The sequence below is a fragment of the Gorilla gorilla genome, chromosome 8, assembly GCF_029281585.2.
Source record: "Gorilla gorilla gorilla isolate KB3781 chromosome 8, NHGRI_mGorGor1-v2.1_pri, whole genome shotgun sequence".
NCBI classification, from domain to species: Eukaryota; Metazoa; Chordata; class Mammalia; order Primates; family Hominidae; genus Gorilla; species Gorilla gorilla.
Genome location: NC_073232.2, coordinates 64,568,246 through 64,596,216, shown reverse-complemented (window position 1 = coordinate 64,596,216; position 27,971 = coordinate 64,568,246). Strand labels below are relative to the sequence as shown.

General features: G+C 37.5%; 1 protein-coding gene across 3 annotated transcripts in view; it reads left to right on the top strand.

Annotated features, from left to right (window-relative positions):
• Positions 1–27,971, top strand: part of PRKG1 (protein kinase cGMP-dependent 1) — a 1,413,735-nt gene that overhangs the window by 187,570 nt on the left and 1,198,194 nt on the right. Inside the window, exon 1 of one of the 3 annotated variants that reach the window (XM_019034964.4) lies at positions 8,838–10,001. The exons of the other annotated variants lie outside the window; for them this stretch is intronic. Within the exon in view, the coding sequence (XP_018890509.1) occupies positions 9,691–10,001 (311 nt within the window). The 5' untranslated portion in view covers positions 8,838–9,690. Of the gene's footprint in view, positions 1–8,837; positions 10,002–27,971 lie in introns of those variants that run through there. 3 annotated transcript variants of the gene reach the window in all.

The window sequence follows — 27,971 nt, the reverse complement described above, 5'->3', positions numbered from 1 at the left end:
TATATGTATGTTAAGAATTAAGTTAGTGAAGGAATTTTGCAGACGGATGTAAGTTTGCTTCTTGAACTTTGTTTAAATCTTAACTTTCAAATTATAAATGATCAGGTAGGACACAAGCATTGGTTAATAATCACAGAAGTTATTAAGTATATTAATTGAAAGCATCTGCTTTCGAAATAATGTCAAATGGTATGAATAGTTTTCTACAAGATGTATGTATTAAGAAGCACTAGTAAAGAAGGCCAACTCCAAATAAAGCAGTCAGCTTTTGGAAGAGTAGCTGGAACTGTGGAAGAAACAAAAAAGAAATTGCAAAACTGTTGATCCTGTAGACATTGCCAGTGTTACATAAAAGAGCACTGTACCTTGAAGACAACATATTATAAGCCTAAGAGTAAGAAAGAAGGTGAGATTATGGTGATTTAAAAGTGCATTGAGAGAGTTGAAAAAAGTAGTTGGATATCAAGACACATTATTTCCTAGAAAAAAAAAATCAGAGTGACAGGAAGAAAACATAGTTACCATGGGCCTTAAACAGGCAAATATGTTGTTCAAATAGGGATGTCTGTATTTTTTTTTTTCCGTAAAAGAAAACCCATTTTAAAGTTAAGCCTCTGATATATTTGATTTGTTACATACAGAAAGGCTTAAACTAAGCCTCTGATATGTTTGATTTATTAAATATTACACAACACCATCAATAAACAGAAAAGTTTTCCCTTTTGATTCTTTTCCATCAGAGAGGTGTGTTTTGCATATTAAATAAATAATTGTTGACTGCATTTACTCCTACCTTTATTTATTCAACGCAATTAGCCAGTATAGTGAGCGCCTTCCTGTTCTAGGTGTTGATGAACAAAATAGACATAATTCTTTGCTTTCATAGTTTGCAGTCTAATGGGAGATGTATCTATTTAACAAATATTTATGCAAATATTAGGGTTAGTGTTAGGGTTAGAATGCATAATATATAATTATGCATTGTGATAAAGTGCTTTTAGAAGGGAAAACATTATGGGGATGATTCTGAAGGATTATCAGAGAGAGTTTTTTTAGGGAAGAACTGAATAATAGATTTATTGAATAAACGACTCAAGAGATGAGAGGCGGTAATGGGGAAGTGATAGGGCTAGGATTTGAAGGCAGTGAAAGGGGTTGGGAATAGGTCTTCACGGGCAAAAAGAGAATTCCCATTGGAAGCTATGAAATGTTAAAACGTAATTGCTTAATGCTTGGAGAACTTAAAGAACTAAAGGATCACTGTAACACTTTGGTAATTAATTACTCATCAAATGCTCTACCTTATTTTGATCCCATTGTAGTCCTTCCTTGAACATTTTCCCAACCTAAGCAATAATCCTGTGACCCAGTCTAATTTTAAAGGGAGGAAATGTGATTATGGATCAAATGGCAAGGCTAATCCTTCCTGTAGGCACCAAATTTGTTATAGGTTCATGGTTTTCTGTCATGTCATTGGCTGTGGCCACAGGCTGGGCAAATTGTGGTTTGAAAGGGGAGATGTGAGTAGTTGACAGTAGTGTTTGTGGGACGAGAACTGTGTGTTCTTGTCTCAGATATTGCTGTGTATGTAGATAGCAATAGGGGATTTCACAAATGGAGAAAATGCTTGTACTTTCTATTAAATTGTCTAACTGACTTTTAAAGTATTAAATGCCATGAATACTCAGGTTCAACACTGAAAGTATTAGAAGAAGGAAGGTTTAGTTGTTAAACAATGTATATATTTACCATTTATTTATATGGTATATACAGTATGTAATATTTTATGTATTTACTGTATATTTATTTTGGAAATTCATAATACATACTGGAATGTTAAAAGTACTGATATTAATGCTGAAAGAAATCTCTTTTCTTACATTTTTCTCAATCTCTCCCAAACATTTTTGACCATGAAACCCTTTTTCATTACATTTATTACCATTTTAAGGAACTAGTGTTCTTTAGTTCACATTCTGAGGGAAGCCCTGCATTAGAGTCGCCTGGTTGCTAGCAGAGCTTTCTTTGACACTCCTCTTAGAACAACATATTTGCCTGCTTAAGATCCATGATAACTATGTTTTCTTCCTGTCGCTTTGAATATTTTCTAGAAAATATGTGTCTTTATACAACTACTTTTTTTTCTTGAAAGAATCACCACTTAAAAGATTCCACCTCTCAATCTTGGTGCACTGGGGATTAAGTTTCCAGCATATGAACTTTGGGGGAGACATTCACATCATAGCTAACACATTTGCTTTTTTTTTCTGTGGGAGGTGGGATAGGATGGGATGTTAAGCCATGGCATATGTTGCTGTCGCTCCTTTAATTATCTGTGTTTGTGTGTTTGTATGTATGTGTGTATATATATATATATATATATGTTATTTGTGTGTGCCCTTGAGAGTGACACAAAGTAAACTAAAAAATAGACCAAACATGGAAACACTGTTATCTTAGGTAAGTTTTAGTTCTGTGACTGCTGAGAGAATATTACTTGCTGTTTTCTGATGGAGGGTCTAACCAGTGGAAACTGGAAAATGAAAGTAAGCAATTTTCACTAAGTTCTCTATGTTCCTAACAGCAGCAATTGCTTTTAATATTCCACAAATAAACATTGTGAAGATTTCCCTGTTATTTTTTCCACTTAAAAGTTGTAGTCAGCATAGATGATTTTCTAAAGAAACTAGATGATTAGAATTTTGGCTGTATTATAATCTGGGGAAAAATTAGATGAATTTTCCATAATGACTCTCTACATTAACTCTTTGAGTAAAAAATTTGTATGTAATACAGTGACTCTAGACAGACACTATTTTGTGCTAATATCGAAAAAGTGTGAAAGTTCCTATTGTACATTTATTTATATGGTGCATTGAAACTATATGATACTTTAGATATTGCTGCTTTGGGTAACTTCTTCATTATATAGGTGTTTGAACATTTGTCTTTTAAGTTTAAATCTGGACCACTAATATTTATTCTTTACCTACCAGATTAAATGCCTGCGCTTTCAATAGTGAATTTTTAAAAATCCAGTCTAGACCATGAAGGAATTACTGAATCTTTTCTAAAAACCTACATTAGGCAAGGCGAATGATAATGTTATAGTTAGTTACAAATACATAGTGAATGTATGCATCTCCTGGGCCCCAGTCTGGGGCTTCTATCCTTGTTTCAAGAATAATACGTGGCAATATCTTGGCCCTGGAATGATATCCATTTGCTTTACTAGCCTACTATTTCATTTGCCTGTCGTTAGAAAAGTGGATTTCTGGATTTCCATGTCATGATGATTATAGAAAAGTCACAATTTGAAGATTCCTTAATTTGAAGCTAGGTGATATTTACATGCCCATTAAGTTAATGAGAGTGGAGATCTCCATGTATTTCCCTACTATGTCTTTTTGCCTGCAAAGTCCCCTCTCCCTTGAATCACTGACATTCTCACAATATAAATAAATTTCTTGACATCTTTCTCTTGCCCAATGCAGTCATTTTACCTACTAATAAAAATTCAATTCACCCAAATTTCTATTTCATTGTCCTTCTTACATCTTTAGTATTTTCTTACCTTATTATTTTTAAAGAGTTTGCTAGCAAAACTTCAGTTTTCTTTACTTTAAATTTTGGTTACAAAACCTGTAAGAAGAAAATGGCCAAGTTATATCAACTGCTAAATACTAGTTAAAATACAAACAACAGCAAAAAAGAAAAATCATGGACTAGAGAGCTATTCTATAAGCCCCACAATATCAAATCTGTTTTCAGAATCAAAATTACTTTTAAAAGTACTTTAGAATATTTTGTGGAAAATATTGGTGATTTGCCTTAGTAAAAGATGCACATTTAATATACCAGAAGAATCACTGAAATGGAACTGAGCAACTCTAACTTATTTATCATACAGGTATGTTGCATGCTCATGTACATATTCATTACGCTTCAAATGCAGTAAAATGGTGTCTTGTGAATAAAGCATTTTAAATTCTATTTTATGCATTTAAAAATTTTACACTTATTTCAAAATACAAAAAACCTAAGATTTTTCTTGATTTTTTTTTCTTTTGGCTATTGTAAATGAGCAGCTGACTAAAGAGTACAAATAAATATTCATTTTATTAGATAGCTCATGAGTTTTCATGAGAACTAGTTTAGCCTGAGACCCAATAATAACTTCCCGTCATCTTAAGAAGGGGACTATAAAAATTCATTTCACCTAATATTAAGCATGACACTAATTCAGTATTAAATGCTAAGTACATTAGCAATTATGGTACAGTACGCTGTTACTTTCCAAGTCTCTGCAGTAAGTTTTTCATCATTAATGGTTTATTATTTTTTTCTTTTCTACGCAGAACTTACCATTTGAAATAGTATAACTTGAAAACAGCCAAACTATTTCAATTTTTACTTATATCCATGTAAATATATATTCCTTATGGCCAAATCTATCCACTAAACACAATTATAAAACTAGTTCTATAGGAATTAATAAAATAGCAGGCACTTGAATCCCTGTACTTAATTCACAGGGAATCAATGTAAGTTCCAGTTTCTGTAAAAACGAGAAAGCAAGAAGGGATCCTTGAATTATTGTCTAATTTATCAAAGTATAATTAAAATTCTATTGTCTGACTCATCCCCCTTTATAGTCCAAAGACAATTCCGGTTGTGCATTATTATTCATTGCAATAGGATGATTGCTTTCCTAAAACATATTCACACAAAGTAAGGTATAAGTGGGTTTGTAATGTGCCTAAAATAATAGGTATTATCATTACAGATCTTCCTTGGTTTTACTTTTCTATCAGTAATGTGGAAAGCAAAATTTGAAAATATTTATAAACTAGAGAGGCTCAGATATTTTGAATTGAATAGGGTGACCAACTCTCCTGGTTTGCCCGAGACTGGAAGATTCTTAGAACTTCTAGTTTTAAAGACAGGACAATTTCAAGCAATTTTAGGATTAGTACAATATCTGGCAAATGGGTTCAAGTTACTTACCCTGAGCCAGAATGTAATCTTGTTGAAATAAAGACAGGACAGTTTTGTGAATAGGAACTTTTTGAAAACCTTGTTGCTGCTCTTTCAGGATTTTCCAAATTTGTCCTCTTCACCTCCCTGACCCCTAAGTCAAGCAAGTTGATGTTAAAGACACTCTTCTCCCTCTGGATACAGAATAGGACAGTAGCAACACTTATAAGTTCTGCAGAAAGTAATGAGGGGTAGGGGCCTCAGCTCTACATCACCTAGTCTGGATATGAAGCCAGTCTTTGCCATTGATTAGGTGAATGATTCTGTGACTCCATTTTCTCTAATATTAATAGAATATTAATAATATTGAACTTATAGGGTTGTATGAACAATACCTATCATGCATTAAGAAGTCAAGGAAGTTAGTTAATTTTTTGTGATCTTGATTATGATTAGCAACTTAGAACAGACCGTTATGTCTGCCAGTAATAGCTTTAAAATCTAGATTCCTAGGAGGATTTGTTACTTTTAGCAATCTTCTGCCAGAGGAAGCTTCTGTCTCCTGAAAGGCTCAGCTATATTTTTGTTTGTTTATTTTTTCCCATTCAAGATATACACATGAAATGGCAGAAGAAAATTTCAAAACTTAAGATTCTTCCAGGAAATACAGTGTCAGTGGAATGGATAAGTGGATAAAATTAGCACAGTTCTTTTGGGCTAATTATGTTTTTAGTGAAGGATGATAAATTCTACAGATTTATTTTTGAATAGCCAGTATTATAATAAAGCTACTTTATTGGAATAGCTGATTAAATGATTCTGAGAATCCATTAAGGAAGGCATGTCAGTTTTTATTCTCAATTATGAGGGTTGGGTGCAAGACTAAAGAGCGTATTGGAGTTCAACAGGCCACAGTTTGGTCTGGCTACCAGTAGAACTTTGCTTCTATTAAAGTTATGAAAAAGGAAGACTGCTGAAAAACAGGTTGTGAGTTGTTTCTGGAATTCTAGAGTATGAAGTCAGTTCCTTCAAAATTGCATTGTTCTAACTGTTAGCATCTAATGTCAAAGCTTCATCTCAGATAGGCAGTAGGGCAGGGCTCAGATCAAGCCATTCTCCTCTGCTCTATCCCTGAGGGAATCTGAGGTAGACACTTCCTAATTGGCAGAAAGTAGACTTGTGCCTGATCTTTGATCTTGTAATTTAGCCAATTAAGTTTACTACATGACACTTAGTAAAGATAATTTGTCTGTTAAGATGTAATTGCAGGACTTTGATTTTTCACATAAGGTTTATTTCCAGCATTTACTAAGTACAACACAGAAGATGTTTAAGAAAATATTGGAAACACTCAAAAGGTTGAGATGGAAACCTGGTCGCTCAAGATCTAAACAGCTGGTCAAAAGCATAATTGAAAAACATACCTAAAATATTTATTTTTACTTTAAAAATGAAAGAGAAAAGGCTAGAATCCTGGATTTTGCATATGAAATTATAAAGCATTTAAGGGGAAATCAATTTAAAAAAATAACACAGCCTGAGATAACTAAATATATTCTATTCCTTGAACACCTTTTAAAGTCAATTGTAAAAGTCATGTCTTTTCAGCTGTTTACTCTCTTTGTGTTTGTTATAACAGATTCCTGACTCTCAATATCAGATTCATCCTGGAACAGATTTTATATCATGAGATGTAAATTTAAAATGAAAATGTAATGTGTATACATCCTATAGTTGCATGTAGATATGCCAGCTTAAATACTGAAAAGTATTTACATAATTTAGTGTAAAAAAACTCACTTTTTTCCAAAATGCCTAAATATTTTTGGTTTTTTTATTTTTGGGGAAAGTGTTTTAGTTTTTATTTTCCTTTGTACATGTAGACAGACTTTCTACAAATGAGGAAGAACCTTCTCTCTTTGTGCTGCTCAAAAACATTAAGTAACACCATTTAAACCCTAAATAAACTCTAAAACATCAATGAAAAACTTATTTAAAATATTTGTTTTCACTTTAAAAATGAACGAGATGGCTGGGCACAGTGGCTCATGCCTATAATCCCAGCATTTTTGGAGGCCAAGGCGGGCAGATCACGAGATCAAGAGATCGAGAACATCTTGGCCAACATGGTGAACCCCGTCTCTACTAAAAATACAAAAACTAGCCGGCGTGGTGGCGGGTGCCTGTAGTCCCAGCTACTCCGGAGGCTGAGGCAGGAGAATCACTTGAATCCAGGAGGCGGAGGTTGCAGGGAGCTGAGATTGCGCCACTGCACTTCAGCCTGGGTGACCAGAGCAAAACTCCGTCTCAAAAAAAAAAAAAATAAAAAAGAAAGAAAGAAAAGAAAAACAAAGAGAAAATTCTGGAATTCTGAACCCAGCTTAGCAGTTGTCTAATTATGTCCTCTATACATTGTATCTGATATATTTTTAGACATAAACTCATGGCTTCATGAACCCCAATAATAGATCTATAGGAAAAAGTCATTTTGTATTAAACATTTTCCCATGGAAATAAAGAATTCCCACAGGTTAAATAAGAATTTGGCCTTTTGCCCGGAAGAAGGAAATTTTCATGGAAGCTTTTTTAGAATACAGTGAGTTATACAAAGTCACAGTACTTCTGCTTGGTTTACTTTTAATTAAAACAACAGTAATTCAGAGCTATTATTATTTTCAATATTTGTAAGTTGCTCATTTCTTCATTGCAAAAGAAAATGTTTTGAGAATGATCCATTTTATATGTCACATTTAGAAATAAATGCACTTCTGAAAGTCTGTGTTGGAAAGCAGAAAAATGAAGTGTCTTGTGTAATCTGCATTAAGAGAATTACTAGATCATAATCTACATAAAAGAATATTTAGGACTATATATTTTGTCATTTAGTCCTCTAATTAAAAACAAGTACACTTTAAATGAACAAGCTTGTTAAGATACCTTGACCTCCCTCCCTCCTTTCCTCCCTTCCTCTGTCTCTAGCTTAAATACAAAAAGTTGTGTATTCAAAAGCAACAGTGTGCAAGTTATTTTGATACTATTCTTTGCTAAGTTTAGAATTGCATTGCAATTCAATTTTATTTTCTGTCCACTTTGTTTTAGTGTTAAGGAATAACCAAACAGAGCATTGAGGATTATAATATTGAGTGCCCAAGAATAGTAATCAAAAGTCTGCCAATGAAGATGCTATAAAATTGGATGAGTTCGTAATGTCTTAAGCAAATATTAGGGATTTAGGTATGTATTAGGCAGATATTTGGGGATTCTAAACATGTGTTCCCATGATGGGAGTGTAACACTTGGATAGAAAGGAAGTTACCTAATTGTGATCATTGTGGGGAGTATTGAGTGGGCAGGGATGAGGGTGGGAGTGGGTAGAGGTGGGGGTGACTGCAGTATAGAGTACAATTCACTGCAGCCTGCGTGGTCTCCCTCTCTCCCTCACGATTTTCCCTCTTCTTCAAAGTTTGTGTCAGGATGTCTTCCTGGCCATTCAAGTGGAAAGATACATTCCTAACAGCTTGGTTGTGAGGAAAGTAATATTTTTAAAGGTATGATTCAGTTTCAAGATGAAATTTTTGGAGCTCGGGAATGATTTTTAACCCCCACCCTCTCCCCGCCAAATTCAGCAAATGGAAGAAGCAAGGCCCATCCGAGAACTATTCCCAGGCACCAGCTCAAGGCGGAGGGCTCATGGGGAAGCTGAGTGGCCTGCTAGGGCCCAAATCGGTTTTTGGCCTTTGCCCTAAAACAGTTCCCCGATGAGAGTTTGGAAGGGGCAGAAAGGAAAGTAACTATCTGGAGCAGGCGAAGAGTAGCAACGCCTCGGGTGCTAAAATCGGAAACCCCACCCCCTACCCCACAACCCTTTCCCAAAGGTAGTAGGCTGAAAGGGGGAATTCCTCGCGGGCGCCGACTCGCTCGCATCTCCTGAGAGGCAAGTTTCTTCGCAAGCGTTAGCCACCTGTGTGAGGCGCTCCGGGTGGGAAAGGTGGCGTGGGAGAAGCGACAGCTCGGCCACACCGCTCGGGAGCTTTCCTTAGTGAGGCCGGCCGTCAAAATACCTCCAGAACTCAGAGCTTTGATGATACAGAGTCCCCTATGCCTTGTACGTCCCTAGGATCTTAGCCCAACATTCTCCGGGCTGGTCTGCTCTGGAGTCAGCTGAGGCCTCCCGAGTTTGCCCGGGGTCCTCCCTGTCCCCCCCCTCCCACCTCCCCACCCCCGAAGTAGCGCTCCCGCCTCGCTCCACCCGCACACCCCCGGCGCGCCTCGGAGGCTTATCAGGCTACCCGCACGCCCCGCAAGCTTCCTTGGGCCCCCGGCGCGAGGGACTCTGAGAGCCCAGCCGCTGCCTCGGAGCCCCCATTCACGTCCCCTCCTCCCGCTCCCCCGCCACCGCGCCTCCCGGCTCTTCTCCCCCGCGCCGCGGCGCCCACCGCGTCTCAGGTTTAATCCCGGGTTGGACCTGCTGGTTTGCTCTCCCCGCTCTGAGCCTCACAGCCAGCCCAGAGAAGTGGAATCTGCACTGAAACTCTGGGTGGCTGGAGCCGGCGGACTGGGCATGCTCAGAAGCCAGGGCTGGCTTTGGTCTCAAGTAGGAAGCTTTGGCACTCGGGAGGCAGCGGCGACTTTGGGGAAAGTTGATCGGAGAGGGGAGGAAGCCTCAAGACGCGGAGCAGCGGCAGGAAGGAGCCCCCGGCAGCCCGGAGGAGCATGGGCACCTTGCGGGATTTACAGTACGCGCTCCAGGAGAAGATCGAGGAGCTGAGGCAGCGGGATGCTCTCATCGACGAGCTGGAGCTGGAGTTGGATCAGAAGGACGAACTGATCCAGAAGCTGCAGAACGAGCTGGACAAGTACCGCTCGGTGATCCGACCAGCCACCCAGCAGGCGCAGAAGCAGAGCGCGAGCACCTTGCAGGGCGAGCCGCGCACCAAGCGGCAGGCGATCTCCGCCGAGCCCACCGCCTTCGACATCCAGGATCTCAGCCATGTGACCCTGCCCTTCTACCCCAAGAGCCCACAGTAAGCAAGGGTGACGCGCCGGGTCCATGTGGCGCCCTGGCGATGGGGAGCTGCGGGTCTCTGTATTGTCTGTCGGCCCCCGCCCCTCCCGCTTGCCATGTCTGTCCTCATCCTCAGAAATGTTTCATTTTAACGGGCACTTCTTGCGGGGCTGTGCACGTTTCTCAGAGCCAGACTCACTGCACATACGTTGCCTTCGTGTCTTTGTCAGATGTCAAGGTATTATTTTTAAATATACATATACGTTCGTATAAGCCACCTAGTGTACGTAGAGTTTGAACACGTCCCAGGTGTGTGTCCGACCGTGTGTGTGAGTGTGAGAGAAGAAATAAAAAGCCCCCCTGTCTCCCAAAAGCCCTGGCAAACCAGCCCAGCTGGAAAATCCTAAATGCAGGCTCATCAGACTTGAAATGAAATGCGTCTGATATCACCCATACTTTCTATGCTTTTGTGGCTCTCCCGGATTTCTCTACCTGCTGGCGCTTCACGCTGGTACCCTTCAACCCTGACGTTCTTGTCATCATCAAAGTGTGAAACATAAGCAAATAGGCATAGAAAAAGGAAGAATTTTTGATTTCCTGAATTGGATGACATTTACAATCCATAAATGGAAGACTAGTCTGTTGATTTTGAAGAAATATTTTTTCATAACATGTGAGGGAGAAGATTGCTTATTTTACTTAAGAAACGTGCATAATGTTACTAATGGAGCATCTCCGTCTCCCAAGAGGTGGTTGCTTGTTTCCAGGGTCAGATACAGATAAGCACACTTATCTTATTTAAAACGTGGACCCATTGTTTGCCTTACTCTTGGCTTCTAATGCAACCACTCTGGCATTGTTCTAGCCTTTTAGGGAACTGTGCAATTCTGATGTTAGTGGGCTTCATAACTTGGATGGGAAAAATTTAATGAAACTTGTTATACAACACTCAACTCAGAGTTCATATGGAGAGTAAAGCGACAGGAACATGAGGTTAACAGAATGTGGGAGAGCACCCAAAAGAACGGCATTTTAAATTAATAGATAATAACATAATTGATAAAACCAAGGATATTGCTGCTTACTCTACTACTAACGAAATCACATTGGCTGGATGGCACGTGTTACGTAATAATGCAAGGTCCATCGAAACCCTTCACTTCATAAATACAACAAGTTAATATAAGGAGAAAGTAAATATTCGATTATCTCTATTTGTATTTATTGGATGTTTTTTGGGGAGAATCACAGCATGTACCAATTACTACTTTTGAAAACTTAGAGTTATACCTATACATGTTGATTCCCATGGAACATTTGCTGTTCATGCAGACTTAGTTTGGGGAGGAGTTTGTATTCTGCGAGGGAGTTGGAAAGAGACAATAAGGATAAACATTTCTGAGATTCTGACCTTACCAAATTGCCCTAATAGTTCAGCAGACTTAGATCTGCCTTAGAAACCTGAGTGATCTGAATAAACTTCAACTTTCTCTGGTAAATTAATTTGCAATCCTGACATGCCTGACTGTTTTAGCTAACGAGGTACATGACCATCTCTCCTGGGCCAAGTTTTGCATAATGAAAAAATAACTCAAAGACAGATCTCTGCATCTTTAAACATTTCATAGGATCTCATTTTTGTATCCGCAGGACTTTTGAGTGACACAGAGCAAACTCTGCTTTTACAAAAAGACCACTTTAATAGGTTTCATAGTGAAGCATGTTCAAGCCAGCTGATAACTCCAGTTAAACATTCCAGCAGAGATTTACAAGATTCTAGGCAGTAGGGAATGAGCTATACAATGTGATAAGTTTAAAAGCCTCTTTGTACATGACTTGTAGAATAACTAGATTGAAAAACAAACAAACGAAAAAGGTCCAGAGTGGAAAATAAAGCTGGTGTGGCAAATAATTTACAGCATCCCATTATAATACACATTTTACCTATCAAACAACACTGTGTGTCCTGATACTGATTTCTTACTAATAACTTGTATTTTAAAGGACTCAGCTCTTAAGGTATTGCCATGATGCTTTGGGTGACTCTGAAGTATTTTATTGAGGAAAATGATAGAATGCCTTCCAAGCTTAAATAATTTTGGAAAAACATCTGTTCTTTTTTCACACTTACATTAAGAAAACTAGAAAAAAATTGGCTTGAGTAGTAGAAAGTGTACCTTTCTTAGGGAAAAAAGAAGTACATTGTATGCAAAATGAATAAATCTTATGTTGTTTGAATGGTTGTACAAGGTAGCTCCACAAAGAGTTAAGAAAACCTGCCAAACAAAAGAAGACTTGTTTGCCTTTCAATGTATTTCACTATGAATAATTTGATTACACGGACTTACTGGCAACAAGTGTTTGTGTCTTTGTATTTCATCTTTACTACATCTTAAATGTAGCCATCTTTCTTAAACATACATATAGATTATTGTGAGTTTCCAGTTAAAATTAAACTATCTAAATAGACACATTAATTTCCAGTTTACGTTCATGCTAGTTTTTGATTCTCTTTTTTTTAGATGTAGGTAACTGCCCCGCTAATGTTCTGTTCATTTATCTGATATATGCAAATATATCTGTTTAGTTTTTACTTACTAAGGTTGCCTTCTGAGGATTATAATTTTTTTTTAGTTCTGTTTTCTTGGTAAATTTGGTCAAAGGATTATAATTTTTTTTTAGTTCTGTTTTCTTGGTAAATTTGGTCATTTAAAAATAGTATAAAATGTAAATTAACTTAATAACTTGAATCATTTTAACATTTTTGGCTTGGAATTTTTCCTTTAATGTGGGAATTGGAGGGAAGGTTCTGTCAGATTCCAGCACTGAGCCAGGACACTCCTGCTATAACTATGAGGTAGGAGGAGGGTTTTTATTGGTCTCTTTCACAATCTGTATAGATACAATACTTACATGAAGCAAAGAACTGATGTAGCAAATTGGAATCTATATTCCACTGCTACCAAATAACTCCTTGAGAATGTAAAACTACTAAACTATATTTGGAAATAAACTGAGCAAATAAACCCTTAAAATGAAAAACAAAACCTAAGCATTCATTATGTGAGATCAGATAGCCTGTTGATTGCCTATATAGAATAGTTCTTATGGACTTAAGTAATTTTATTTCATGAAGTTTCATTTCTGAAATTGATTCTATATCATGTTAGAACATTCAGTCTCTGAAATTTTGATCTAAACCCCTTATCTTTTGAAAATATTCCCAAATCTTTTCCATTTTCATGTCACAGGGTTTCAGTCATTTCAGTTGGATTATATAGACTTGAGTTCCTAAAAGTGGTTAGTGTCTTTGTATTTTTGTAAGCTGTTGTTTTCACTCCATGTTCTATTTTGTTTCCTTTTTTTTTTGCTTTGTTGTTGTTGTTGTTGAGACAGAGTCTCGCTCTGTCACCCAGGCTGGAGTGCAGAGGCACGATCTTGGCTCACTGTAACCTCCGCCTCCGGGGTTCAAGCAACTCTCCCATCTCAGCCTCCTGAGTGGCTGGGATTACAGGCACGTGCCACCAATGCCTGGCTATTTTTTTTTTTTTTTTTTTTTTTTTTTTAGTAGAGATGGGGTTTCGCCATTTTGGCCAGGCTGATCTTGAACTCCTGAACTCAGGTTATCAGCCCACCTGGACCTCCCAAAGTGCTGAGATTACAGGTGTGAGCCACCACACCTGGCCCCTGTTTCACTTTTTCATTGTGAAGTACTTTGGAGGAGTTGAGGATAAAAATATTTATTTATATTTATTTATTTATTTATTTATTGAGACGGAGTCTCGCTCCGTCGCCCAGGCTGGAGTGCAGTGGGGCGATCTCAGCTCACTGCAAGCTCTGCCTCCCGGGTTCACACCATTCTCTTGCCTCAGCCTCCCGAGTAGCTGGGACTACAGGCGCCAGCCACCACGCCCGGCTAATTTTTTTGTATTTTCAGTAGATATGGGGTTTCACAGTGTTACCAGGATGTTCTCGATCTCCTGACCTAATGATCTGCCTGCCTCGGGCTTCCAAAGTGCTGGGATTACAGGTGTGAGCCACCGCACCCGGCCTATTTTTATTTTTAAGGAGGCATTAATTTTAAGAGATTATTTAATCTTTTAAACTTTATACTGATATATCTCAAGAAAAACAAAATGTTCCTAAAGACTGTATATTAAATTCTTTGGAAGTTGAGAGAATTCTAGAATTCTAGTGTAATCATAGATGGCATAATATTAAAACATAGATGGCTTGAAAGGTAGAAATTTAATTCCAAAAGTGCCCTACAGCTCAGTTCAATACTTCTATGGGACTGCCTGTGACATGCGAAATATTGTAAGGCATTAGAGGTAAGAGCTACATAGGTCCTGCCATCCAGGAGTGAACAAGGGGTTAACAATATTGCACAAGTAAATATTCTAGAAAGTAGAGTAAGGTAAGTCACAGGGGAGATAACTAAGAGAGTTGGCAAAATATAATCAAGCCTGTTTAGTTTTATGGTGTCAGAAACTCATGTGGAAGTAGAAGGGTTTAAAGTAAGTATTTGAAGAATGGCTATGATTTAGGTGAGTGGAAATGAGAGGAAAGAGGGAGGGATAGAGATAGGGATTGGGGAAATACATTCCAAGCCATTAGCAAAGTGACAGCACAGAAAAAGAAAGCAGGGCCCCTCTGGGAATTGGCAGCAACTAGTGGCTGTGCTAAAGTACTGTAGTGGGAACTGTGGAAAAGCAAGTTTAGGCCAGTGAGAATGAGAATCTCGGTTTCTATGATTTGATAAAGTAGGCAAGAGGGCATTCTTTTGGGTTTTAGAATAGCTAAGGCTCATTTGTGTGTGTGTGTGTGTGTGTGTGTGTGTGTGTGTGTGTGTGTGTGTGTGTGTGTGTGTTTTATACCAAGGACTAATAGTTACCCGCTAATGCAGTTCTGAATGCCAGAATATCAGTTCAGCTTTCTTACCTCCACCATCACAGTCCTGTTAATAGTCGTAACTATATAACTAGGTAAGAGTAGTTAATTGAAGCAGACAGCAGATGATTAGAAGTCTTGAAGAAACCAAGTTCCAAGTTCCTTTTTCCACTCACTTCCAAATGTTCCCATTGAAAATAATCTAACTTCATGCCACAGACTAGCACTGCAGATTCCTCACATACCTAGGCAAACTGAACATCAATAAGAATTGAACCTGAAGTTGTTTTTCGAAAGTCATCTTTCTTGTTTTTGTGGAGGAGTTAAATTCCAACCTAATGTTATTCTAATAGAGTTTCTAATTTAAGGTTGATTGTTAATTTGACATTACAGTTTATGCAGTAGAAATGAAGTCCCGGGAGCATTTATAAAAATGTATGAGACCAGGGTGCTAAAACCCTATTAGGGTATTTTGAAGCACAGTCAAGTTGCATGCCCCCAAAATGGGTCTTATAATGAAGATACTGGTAAGCCCTTAAATAGAATGGCTCTACTACCTGCCTGAGAATATAAATTACCAGCTTCCTTGCTCTACTGGGTCACATTTCCAAGCTCCTGCTACTTGTTATCTGGATTCCTAATGGGAAAGGGTAGAAGAACACAGATGATGTTTCTATTGTTGCTGTTTGCAGGTTATAAGGCATATGGACACATTTTTTTTTCTGTCTGCCTAGCAATGGAGGGTCTCCATGGTATCCTAGCAACCATATTCGAACACCAGGCTGCTGCTCTTTCTGCCATCTCTACCATAGGTGCTGCAGCGCATCCCAAGAAACTGGGTCTGTTGCTAGCATTCCAGATCCTCTGACTTGAACCTTTCAAGCTCAGAGAACGCAAGACAATGTGATAAATAAGCACATGCTGAAAGCAGCATTTACCACTATGCTCAACAACTTATTATGCAATCACATCCTTGGCATTTTGTATCCTAATCTGAATTGTTGAGCTGGTACTGTTTGCCACCCCTTCCCCGACAGCCCTTCTCTGCTTCCTCACACTCATTTCTGACACCGGTTCTGCTTCCCTCTCTCTCACCATCTTCTGTAACGACTGTGTTCCTCAGCACTTCCTTAAAATTTATTTTCTGAGAAGTTCAGTATGTACAACCTGTTTGAACTCTCTAAGGATAATTTTGTTTGTAAGAGCAGAGGAATTTTCTCCCTCCAAAACTGTCCTGTAAATATAAACAATAGCACAAAAACTTCAGCTACACAAAACAGATGTTTAACACAATATGGAACTAATAGTACACTCTCAAAAGTGTCTTATTTCTGAATGAATTTTATAAGCATACTACTCTCCAGCTTTTTTCATTGCTTATAAAATTCATATAAGCATTCCTTCTGGAGGCTCTAGGGGAGACTCCATATCTTGTCTTTTTCAGCTTCTAGAGGCTGCCTATATTTTAAGCATGAAATTTATAAGCAATGAAAAAAGCTGGAGAGTAGAGTGAGAAGAAGAAATGCATATCGAGGGAACAAGAAAGGGCAAAACGAGATGGGTATTGGTAAAGCTATGCCATATTTGCAAGGAAGTTGGAAAATAGTGATAAGCTTTGTGTGCAAGTAAATAGGTGACAAGACTGGAAAAGAGCTTGCAAGTAAGATAGTACTTTATGGATGAAGACTGCCATAGAGAAGAGACACCCAAATTGGAGTATATCGAAGGCTTGCCTTCTTAGGGAGCTATACTGAAGACAGTTTCCCATTAGACCAGTGCTTGTTTTGAATGCATTGTATTGTCCCTTTGAAATGCTCCTTAATTTGACATCAGTGAGGACTTGGTGGTGTTTGTGCAGCCAACAGTGCAGAGGACAAGAATAAGGGCAACAACTCAGTGCATCCTGCTTCTGAATGAAAGCATCAAGAATTACATTGCTCATCATCATCAGATTGGGTAACATTTATGGAGCACTAACTCTGTGACAGGCACTGCTCCTGTGCTTTATATAGATTGTCTCTTTCATTGATTGAATGATTGATTGATTGATTGATTGAGACAGGTTCTTTCTGTCTTACTGCCCAGGCTGGAGTGCAGTGACACAGCCGTAGCTCACTGCAGCTTCAAACTCCTGGGCTCAAGTGATCCTCTTGCCTCAGCCTCCAGAGTAGCCAAGATTATAGGCACATAGCACCACACCTGGATAATTTTTAATTTTTTTCTGTAGAGACAGGGTCTCAGTTGCACAGGCTGGTCTTGAACTTCTGGCCTCAAATGATTCTCCAGCATCTGGGCCTCCAAAGAAAGTGCTGGGAATACATATGTAAGCCACTGCACCCCGCCTGATTATCTTTTTTTAGGACAAAAACAACCCTATGAGGAAGATTCTGGATTATCCCAATTTCACAGCATGAGAAAAAGAACTCTGGGGCGCAGAGAAGTGAAGCAACTTGCCCACAGTCACACTAGGTTGAGCCTGAATTTGAGCTCCAGAGCTTTTCTCCTTAGCCACTAGGCTCTCTTACTGCCCAAAGGGTCATGGGGATTAGGTAGTTGCAGGAAAACTTTATGAATAACATATAGGTCATTCTCTGGGGTGTATCTGTTCACCAATAATTAAATAGGAAGCAGAAGGACTCTGGGACTAGTGGAAGAAATAATGTAGGACGGCGGTTCCCAAACTTTCCTGCACATTAGAATCACATGGGGAACATAAAAATCCAATTCCTAGATTGTACCACAAACCAATTAAAATCAGAATGTCCGGGTGTTGGAAGCTACATCTCAGTAATTTTTAATGATTCTCCAGGTAACTTTAACGTGTAGCAAAATTTGATAACCACTCTAATAGGAAGATGACAAGAGGAGTGTGTGTGTGTGTGTGTGTGTACGTTTGTGTGTGATATTAAACAAAAGACCAGGATAAAGTGTTCATCTAAAGAGTTGAATGTCTCTATGGCTAAAACCTTTAAGCACTAGGGGCCTGCGAAAGCATAGCTGGATTTTTTTTTTTTTTGCCAAATTGTACGTGTAGACAGTTTAGTTGATGCCTTCTTGTTTATTCTCCTAAACAAGTGATCATTTCCCTACCTAGCCCATTGGTTCTCAAACATAGCTGTATGTTACAATCACCTAGGGAGCTTTAAAACATACATTTGCTGGGCACCACCTCCAGAGCCTATGATTTAATTGCTCTGGGGTAGACCTGAGGTATAGGTATATTATTTTTACTCCCAAAGTGATTATAATATTCAGCCAGGGTTGAGAAACCTCTGCTATGACCCATTCATTGTTGATTGTTACAGACTGCTTGAATTCCTATTCTTTGGGGAAGCACCTTTCTTGTTTCTTTTTGAGCAACCCAAGTCCGTGGCTTGCAGTGGAGCCAGGCAGCTTCAGCTCCCCAATCTCCCTAGCATCTGAACCTATCAGCATCACTTTAATCTCTGGGGTTGCCTGTTAAGGACCTGGGGCACACAAAAGTGGCAGCAGCTCTGTTCAGTGGGTAAGTATGTTTCCCCTTTCCTGCCAGCCAGGGTTCCTGGCCACTTTCAAATGTGACACACATTAGGATCAGCTTTCATCCCAAGTTTTTTGTTTGTTTGTTTTGTTTTTAAATTCTTGCTGAGGGCAGCTGCCTCTGTGGCCAGATAGTTTCTTTGGGTCCCAGCTCCTGCTATCCAATGCTAAGCTGAAGGTGAAACAATGATGAGCGCCTCTTGGAAGAGCAGTCCTGGGCTTGTAGCGTCTCTCTTGGTATGTGATGTCTCTGCAGCCAGCTACAGTTTTTTTTTTTTTTTCCTACAGATATTTTATCCTTTTAAGGCAAACAGCGTGAGCTGAGGCTGAGGAGTACTTTCTGAGGAGACTTCAGAGAAAGCAGAACTAGCACATCAACCTTTCAGCCCCCTTTCCAGGAGGCTTGGTTTAAGTGGACAGATCTGGGCATTGCTGGCAGTTGAGAGGTCGGAGACGACACCTGCAATAAAAGATCTTGGTGTGTCCCTCATGAAGACTTCCAGGGGAAATGAGAATTCCTAAACCCTGTGGTCAGACCTCACTGCTGCCCCTATTGCCAGCTCTGTGTCTTTCCTGCCCTCTGTCCCCTTAGATCCTTGTTACAAACTCCTCAAGGTGTTGCTAATGGTCTCTGCTAGGAGCCTATTTACATTTGTAATTTAATCATTATCTTCTCAGGTGAGGATCAGCCAATATAGCACTTTATATAAGCAATGAAAATAGCTAATATAATTGCAAATACTTTTTGATAAAAATAATCTTAGAATCGGAATCAGCAAGGAGCTTTTCTGTCTTTTCCCCACTCCTAAAATATGAAAATGTATTCAGCTGACAGATAGTATGTTAAAACAGAATAGATGTAATAAGGCTACCCGGAGGATTGGGGACATTAATTATGCAGGGAAGTTAATCATAAGTAAAGTAAACACTTTCATTATGAATCCAGCTTCATGGAGTGCATTTGGTTATTGCGCGTAATTGGGGAGGGATAAGAGGAATTAGAAACAATGAAAAACATGACCAAAAGCATGTGTTTAATTATTATGACTTAGCAGTTAGAAGCAGAATGATAGGCAGAAGTTGGTGGTAGGTCACTGGGAAAATATCTGTCTTTGCATTCTTTTATTCCAACCTATGAAAGGATGGGAGTTCATATAAAAAGAAGAAATTAGTGACAATTTACTACCAAGATATACTACTTTCACCTGCATCAAAAATAAAATAATGTTAATTACTTTTGCCTTTCTAAAGATCATAAATGTAAATTAAACTTCAGATTTGCTTTAAGATAGATATAATTTAATTCACTTCTACATAGAGGTGGAGAGAAAATAATGTAAGCTATTTACTTATGCTTTGGCTGGGCATAAAGCATAAGTAAATACCTTACATTATTTTTATGTGATTATAATATGCATCAAAAAACAGATCTAATGTTATTGACCTTCTAATATTTAGTGTCATTTTCTCACTTTTAGACCCTACCTACTGTTAAGAAGTAACATTGTATTTCTTTGAACATGAGGTAATTATAGTATCATCCAGTCAGTTTAATTTGGTTAATTGGATTGAATGTCAATGATGACAAATACACTCTAGTTAAGCAGAATACTTGGACTATTTTCAGAAACAATTGTATTATGGTAATATCAAGCTTTCACCAGATCTTGGCCAAGGAATAAGGAGATAATGTGAGGAAAAAACATATCTTCTGGATATACTGTACATCATCTTAATGGTCCAGTTTTATCAGTAAATTATGGTTTTGACAATGCTTCTAAGTTTGGACTGAAAAGAAAGAAGAAAATATGGCCAGGACAAAAAAGAAAAATGCAAAATCTAAGTTTTGCTCCTCTGGAGTAATTGCTACAGATGGAAAATAGGGTGGGTTGGTCATAAGCTACCATGCCTGCAGGTGGCTGGCAAACATGCTGTAAAAGGAAGCACAGCTCCACACTTGTATCTTCCTAATACCTACCTTACCTAATTCACTGGTGACTAAGTAACATGTTTTGTATTAAAGCGAGTAAGAGAAGATAGCCTTAGATTAGATTTGTGCTGGTTTGACAGAGTGTCACCATATCCTTCACAGAGGAATATTAAACATCTGAAAGTGACAGGTACCATTTTGCTAAGCCTGTGTTGACAACTCATTATGTCAGTGGGAAGAGAGAAATAAGAAAATATGCACTGGAATGAACCCTAGAGTGTACACTGCATGCACTGTTGAGTACAGAACTTCATGTGAATCATGGTCTTCATTCTCGGTAATTGCTACTCTTTTATTTTTGAACTTTTGGAGGGTACCAAAGCTTAGAAAAGTACGCCCAAAGACACTTAGAAAAGTAAGAGTAGTGTTTTTTTTTTGGCTGGGAGATCGATTCAGTGAGTTCCTCTCTGAGCAAATGGATTTTACTTAATGTAACTTTTTTTTCAGTTCTGAATGTTAGAGGAAAATCTTTTTACCCCATAGTGTATGGTACAGTGCAAAATGAAAGAATTGCTCGAAGTTTGTAGTTATTCATTTAATACCTAGCTTTATAAAAATGTAATGTGAACTCCATCATACACTTGTATGAGCAGTGTTTCTTGTTATAGATCTGAAAAGCTTTAGAAATAATGTGAAAGAAAGAATGCTATAACTTTTAAAAATAGTTTTAGCCTTGGTCAGGAAAAAGTCATTTTTCTCTTCTTCAAAATTTTACTTCAGATTCTTTGTTCTTCATCAAAGGAAAATATGACATGAAAAATTGTGACTTGCCTGATTCTGCTTTCCAGATGTTTTACCATTACTTAGTATGGAAACCTATATTCTCTTGTTGGAAAAAAAGGAACTAAGTGAGAACTAAGTGATTCCCTGTGTATGTAGCACTGAATGGCATACAAATAAATAGATGTTACTTTGAAACTGTCCTCATGGAAAGCAATGGCAAATAAATAAAATAAGCTCACTATGAATGAGTTATCTTTTTTAACTTCTTGACACCTTTTACATACTTCATGAATTTATCTAGCCTTTGCCTTTCTGTTGGTTTGCTGAAGGCATTAACATATTTATTTTCCCTTCCTTTTGGCTTTTGGTGGGAAATGCTCAGCTTAATAAAAGTGTTTTCTTTCTGATAGATAACAGCTAAAAGAGTGTAGCCCATGTCCTTTCCAATAACAATAATTAGAGAAAGAACTTCCAGAAATAGAGAATTTAGGCACTTAGAAGCATTATGGATATGTGTGTTTGGGTGTTTGTTTACATGTTTTTAAATAATTATAATAACTTTTTTCCAAAAATTCTGATATTTGAAAAGTACCCATTAAAACTCATATTCTATTCATTATATAATCACGATAGTTTAAGCAACTCACACCCTTAGAAAATGGAGAACAGAAGAACCAATATTGAAATATTTTGGTGAATATACCAAATTTGGTGTGCAGACAGGTGTATCAAGTTGAACAAACAGATTACTAGCTCCTTTATCCTGAAGTGTAAAAGGAAAAACACTGATCATCAAAGAGGAGGATAGTCTTCTCGAGTGACCCTTTCTCATCTGAGGTTCGTCTTATCTTTTGGTGGAGTCACTGAAGTCCTGTGCTATGTAAGTCATCTATCATAATAGAGCAGTGCTCCATCTTCTGGATTCCTAAGGGTTACTGTCAGGGTGATGGATGGAAAATGGCTCAAGTATACATTTATTTGTCTTGGCAAGAGTGAGATTCTCTGCGAGATGGTCTTAGAGGTTATTAAAGAATATCTCAGGAAACCCTTGCTAGTGAGTTTTTAAATCATCTCTGACAGCTTTTCCCTCTCTTTCTTGACTCCTGTTAATAGATTTCAACACTTCTTTTTGTAGATCAATCCATTGCTTTATCATCATGAAAGGAAGAATATAATATTAACAACTTCTCTTGCTCAAATTAGGCTCACTTTTTTTTCTTCATTTTTTTTCTGGACCTAGAAACAATTTCCTCTCCAAAGAAATCTTTGATAAAGTGAAAGTAGTAATTGTTACTTTTTAGCCTTGTCTTTAATGGTCAATTATTGATGATGATGATGATGATGATGATGATAATGATGATAATTACTAAAAATATTTGTCCAACTATATACCATATATGTGATCTCATTTAATTCTCACAGCAATCTGATAAAGTAGCTACTGTTATCATCCCAGTTTTTCATATGGAGAAAATGAGGCACAGAGAAATTAGACAACTTGCCCAAAACAAAACAATGGCCTGAAGTGCTGCAATGCAGGGTTATGTAAGCCCAGAGCTCATGCTCACTCTCTATATGCTCTGTTGTTTAGCTATTTGTTTCATCAACTCATTTTTAGCAGAAGTCTCTTGTGCAGTTTGTTTCTTTTATATAGAGAGCTCTTTGGTAATTTTTAATATACTGTATACCCATACTCATGATGGTCATGGGTGCATTCTCTTTTAAAGACTAGCGTGCCTTAGTATAATGATAGTTCTTTCAATAATACTGTATTGCTACTATATTCAATTTTGGTTTGCTGTTTTGTTTTGTTTTGTGACATGGTCTCACTCTAGTGACCAGGATAGTGTGCAGTGGTGCGATCTTGGTTCACTGCAACCTCCGCCTCCCAGGATCAAGCGGTCCTCCTGCCTCAGCCTCCCGAGTAGCTGGAATTACAGGTGCATGACACTACATCTGGCTAATTTTTGTAGTTTTTGTAGAGACAAGGTCTTACTGTGTTACTTAGGCTGGTCTTGAACCCCTGAGCTCAAACGATCCACCAGCCTTGGCCTCCAAAAGTGCTAGGATTACAGGGGTGAGCCACTGTATCCAACCTCTATATTCAAATTTTTATTAAACACAACTACATATACCTAAAGCATTTCTAGCTGATTCACACATAGAAAGTTTTCCCCATCTTGTACTTGAGTATTTTGTTTGTTTTTAGTTTAAAATTTTTAAGTAGCATCAGCTTGTTCCTCTTGAATCAAATTTCCATTTTGAAGAAACATTACCTCAATTTTCCAATGGTTTACTTCCTCACTGATTTCCCTCTTTTCCCTTAAATATTAATGTCTTTAATAGAAATTTTTGGAAAGTGTATCAATGCTTTCTGATTCTTTATTCTGGCAATTAATAAAAATTTCTATGGATTGGTTTTCAGTTTTTTTTTTTTTTTGGTTCAATCATTTACCAAATATTTGTTAAGGAACTAATATAGGGTAAGACTATAGTATATGTGTCTTCTTCTCGCTCACATAGCATTTAATATCTGAAAATTAGTGGTTGTAGGTCATATGCTAAAAAAGACACTCCTTTGTTTCTTCCAACATGGATTGGACCCAGCATTCCTAGGTTGGGATTGGGCTTCCATTTTTCAGTGTTTGGGTTTGTGGTGCCGTGTACATTTTTTCCATATCCATCAGAGTTTGAATTTCTATGTTTTGACTGTTATTGGTTAACAACTGCTTCCCCCAGAAAATAGTAAGTTACATGAAAACAAAGTCAATTTCTCTGTTGCTCCATGTTACATCCTTGGAGCCCAGAAATGGATGGCACACAGTAGATAGTTAATATGATTTTTTTTTTTTTTTTTGTCAAATGAAGGACAAGATAAAACCTCTTCATGTTTCTGGCCCTTAGATACTTCAGTTTTTAATTTACAGTTTTAAACATTGGAAACCTATGTCACTGAGCTCAGTGGAATTTCCAAGCATGTTTGGTATTGCATTTGGATGCTTTGGCATGCCTTTGTGGATTGCCTGTGCTCCAAATGGTCATGATAATCCCTATCACTCCATACTCTCTTCATCTAGCCCATACCCCTTGTTTATGTTATTGGCCTGCCCTCTGAAGGCATTTCCATTTTTCAGATTGAGATTACAGTCATGAAAAGTTCTTTCTAGTTTGAATAATCTGTGATTTGTAATACCTTTCCAAGGAAGCACAGTTGTTCTCCAACTCTAATAAATGTGTAATCCCAAACTCTGCAACATAAAATCTCATAAATTGGTTAATCTTAAAAATAAGATAGACTGATTGCTAATAAGTACAAGCATGGGATTAGTGGAAATAGAAGAGAATCTTTTCAAATTCTTACTAATTTTATTTTGCAGACACAGCCAGAACACGTACTAAGAAAATCCTTTCAAATTTAGATATAATTTTTACTCTCTAAAAATTCTTGAAGATCTTAAAATTATGAGTTGGTAGAGACCATTAAACACATAAGGAAATACTTTTTAACTAGGTGCTTGCCTCAACATTAATCAAAATAAACACAGGAAAAATGTGAAGGTGGAATTTGCTTGTATATTGTCTCTTAGCTCTTCAGGATGGAAACTGAGAACAACTAATCCTATAAAAACTTTTCACCTCATCTAGTCATATGCTTATGTGAGTATCTGAAGTTATTTTTCTAGGTGACCTATTTACCAATGCAACTATAGATTTTGCAACATATTCATTGGCTAGAAAAATAAATATGTGTATGATTTCATTTATGCCTCACAATATCTGAGCAAATAATGGAGGACAGATCATCACTGTTGTACAGATGAGAAAATTAATTATCAAAGAGTTAAGGTAACATAACCTAAATCCAATAGTTCTTAAATGATACCACTGTAAACCCAGTAGGTCATCACACTTAGCTCAACCCATTCTTCACACTCTGTGGGCATTCATGTACTCATGAGATTACCTTGAGAAGCCACTGACTCCTGTGATTCAGCAATGCATTTATGGAAATTACAGTAGGTAAGCTCAGAACATGGCATATACAATGGATAGGAGAATGGGTTCTAATTTAATTGCTACTTTACCACTAACTAGGTGTGTAATATTGAATCTAATCTTCCATGTTCTCACTATAAATGAGGATTATAACATTTCCCTGATTGGAGATAATGCTTGAGAATCCCCAGCCCAGTGCTCAAAACATAGTATGGGGCTCAATAAACAGTTGCTGTTGAGGTTCTCATTACTATCATAATTTTTATTAGTTTTGTTAAACTGTTTTCCATTGATAAAGTGCTGTGTACATATCTAAACCAAATGGAAGAGCATGAGATGGAAAGAAGTTCAGTAATGACAAGGTCCTGGAGTGGAGCCCAACACAACCCAGCTTGGCTTTACTGAGTATGACTCAGAGGAAGATTGAGTGACAGAAAGGATCCTACACAATTTCTGTGTGGGATAACTGTGGGCAAGAAGGGTTGAACATAGGCAAGTGTGAAGTTCCATAATAATGTTATTTATTTTATTCAATGAGCAGTTATAGGCCTACCAAAAATTTAAGAATGGATTGATGAAGTTTATACTGAGCACTATGTATTTAAACCATGTTAAAAAAATCATGAAAATAATTGTATTATGCCAAGGGAAATCTGTTTATGCTCTAAAAGACAGGAAGTATTAGTATTTAGTGGTTATTCTGTGCAGATACATGTATGTGAAATTATAATAATATTGTTCGTAACATTTATTTTAACATTTGCAGCCACTATATATGTAGACTATGGCATTGCTGCTCTGGAGGAAGGTTTTAAAGACCCACTGCTTTAATGATTTGATTTAAATCCATCAAAAGTGTTTAAAGAAAAGTGGCTTCTCTGTTTGTTGAAATGTTTGCGTAGAAGTCATTCACTAGTAATGGATTTCTATTTGAAAACCGTTAATTCCCAACTTGAATGTTTTCTGTCCAGACCAAGAAGCTATCAGACGTAGAACATAATCTTAGCTTATAAATGCTTTCTGTTAATGACCTTGATACTGTATCTCAAGATGTCTTTTCAAAAACAATATGATTGTGGATAAAAGCAATGATAACAGTCCTGCTTGCGTGTAGAGGAATACATTAATGGTCTTGGACAAATTCTTGACAGTCATAATGATGAGCTGATAGTGGAATGCTTTAGAATAAAAATAAAAATACTAGTTTATTTTGAGATGTGTCATGTAATAGAAGAAAGATTATTTTTAACAGCTTTATGGAAGTATAATTTATATACCATAAAACTTACCTAGTATACATGTAAAATACAAGGTTTTTCACTACATTTATAGACTTGTATGACCATCACCACAATCCAGTTTTGGAACATTTCAATTACCCCCTGAATTTCCTGGAACCCAATTGCAGTCAGTCCCTGCTCTACTCCCAGGATCTGGCAACCACTAATCTGCTTTCTTTGTTTATAAATTTTCCTTTTCTATACCTTTCATATAAATAAGCATTTTATTTTACAAATATCAATTTACTTGAATGACTATGTGACACAATTTATGGCTTATTCAATGAAGTTTAGAATGCTAAGGTTGTATTTGGACCCAGGGCATTTGTTGTTATATTGGACACTAAATCTCATTACTGTGAGAAAAGCTCATTTGGCCTGGTTTTTGTTGTTGTTTTTGGAGAATTGAAGCATTTAGTTTTGTGCCTAGATCTGGTATATTAGTGTATTAATGATCTGATTAGCAGTAACAACAGCAGTAGTAGCAGGTTGCCATTTATAGAATACTTATGGTGTTCAGGCATTCTACTGAGGATTAATATACCTTTTCCCTCTAATCTTCATAAAAGTTCTGAAATATAGGGAATAATTGCTCCATTTTAGGGACAGCAAAAGTAAAGCAAACTCAGAGAAGTTAAGTAATTTGCCTGAGATCACCTGATGCTGCCTGTGCCTATACTAAGAATGATTAATCTTGAGGTACTCTGGTAAGCAAACTGTATGGCTTCTGCTTTTCTACAGCTTTACAGTTCTATTTTCTTCAGCACTAAGATATATCCTTGAAATTACCTTCCAACTTGGCTTTTTGGCTTCCTGTGCAAATTCTGCCATGAAGTATTAAAAGAACAGAGTCAACAGGTTAAAGATAAGCACTGATCCCTGAGGTGAATATAGAATTGATCAGAGAGCTGTTTGTGAAATGAGAGAGGCAAAGGGAGAGAAGAGATTTGATTGATGAAATAAAGGAATGGACAAGCATACATGAGAAAAATGTAATACAAAATAACTTTACGGGCTTAGAGAGAAAGGGAGAAATTTCAGTTCTTTAGATGTGCCTGAAGTGATGATTTCGTGAAGAAAGTGGAGGGTTTCAATTAAACCTCTCTTTTGAATAGAAATGATTTTAAAGGAAGAATTATAATGGGTTCTTGTGTCACTGAGGCTGAAAGCAGATGAAGAAGACGAAATGGTCTCTAAAGTAGGTGGTCCCAACCCCAGTGGGACATAACTGATTTAGGTGGCTGAAGCTAACTCCACTTTGTCTCACTAAGGATCCTGGCTTGCTAACTGGCTGGCTGTGTTCCCCAGAAGCCTTTGCTCTGATGCCTATCAGTCCTGCCTGGTGCAAAGGCTTCTGGGTTATGAGCCAACTGGGGATGCTGCCAAATCTGTTGCTTATTCAGCAGTGAAATGAGGTAGCACTGTTAGCTTGCTTTCTTATTGTGCGGGTACCAGAAATGAAGTTTCAGTGTGAGAGAATAAAGAATAGTCTTACTTTGAGGATTCACTGGAGACTGATAAAGGGATTTCAGAGACAATAAACTGTTCCATGTGTTTACAGTAAGTTGGAGATTTAAGATTCAGTTACAGA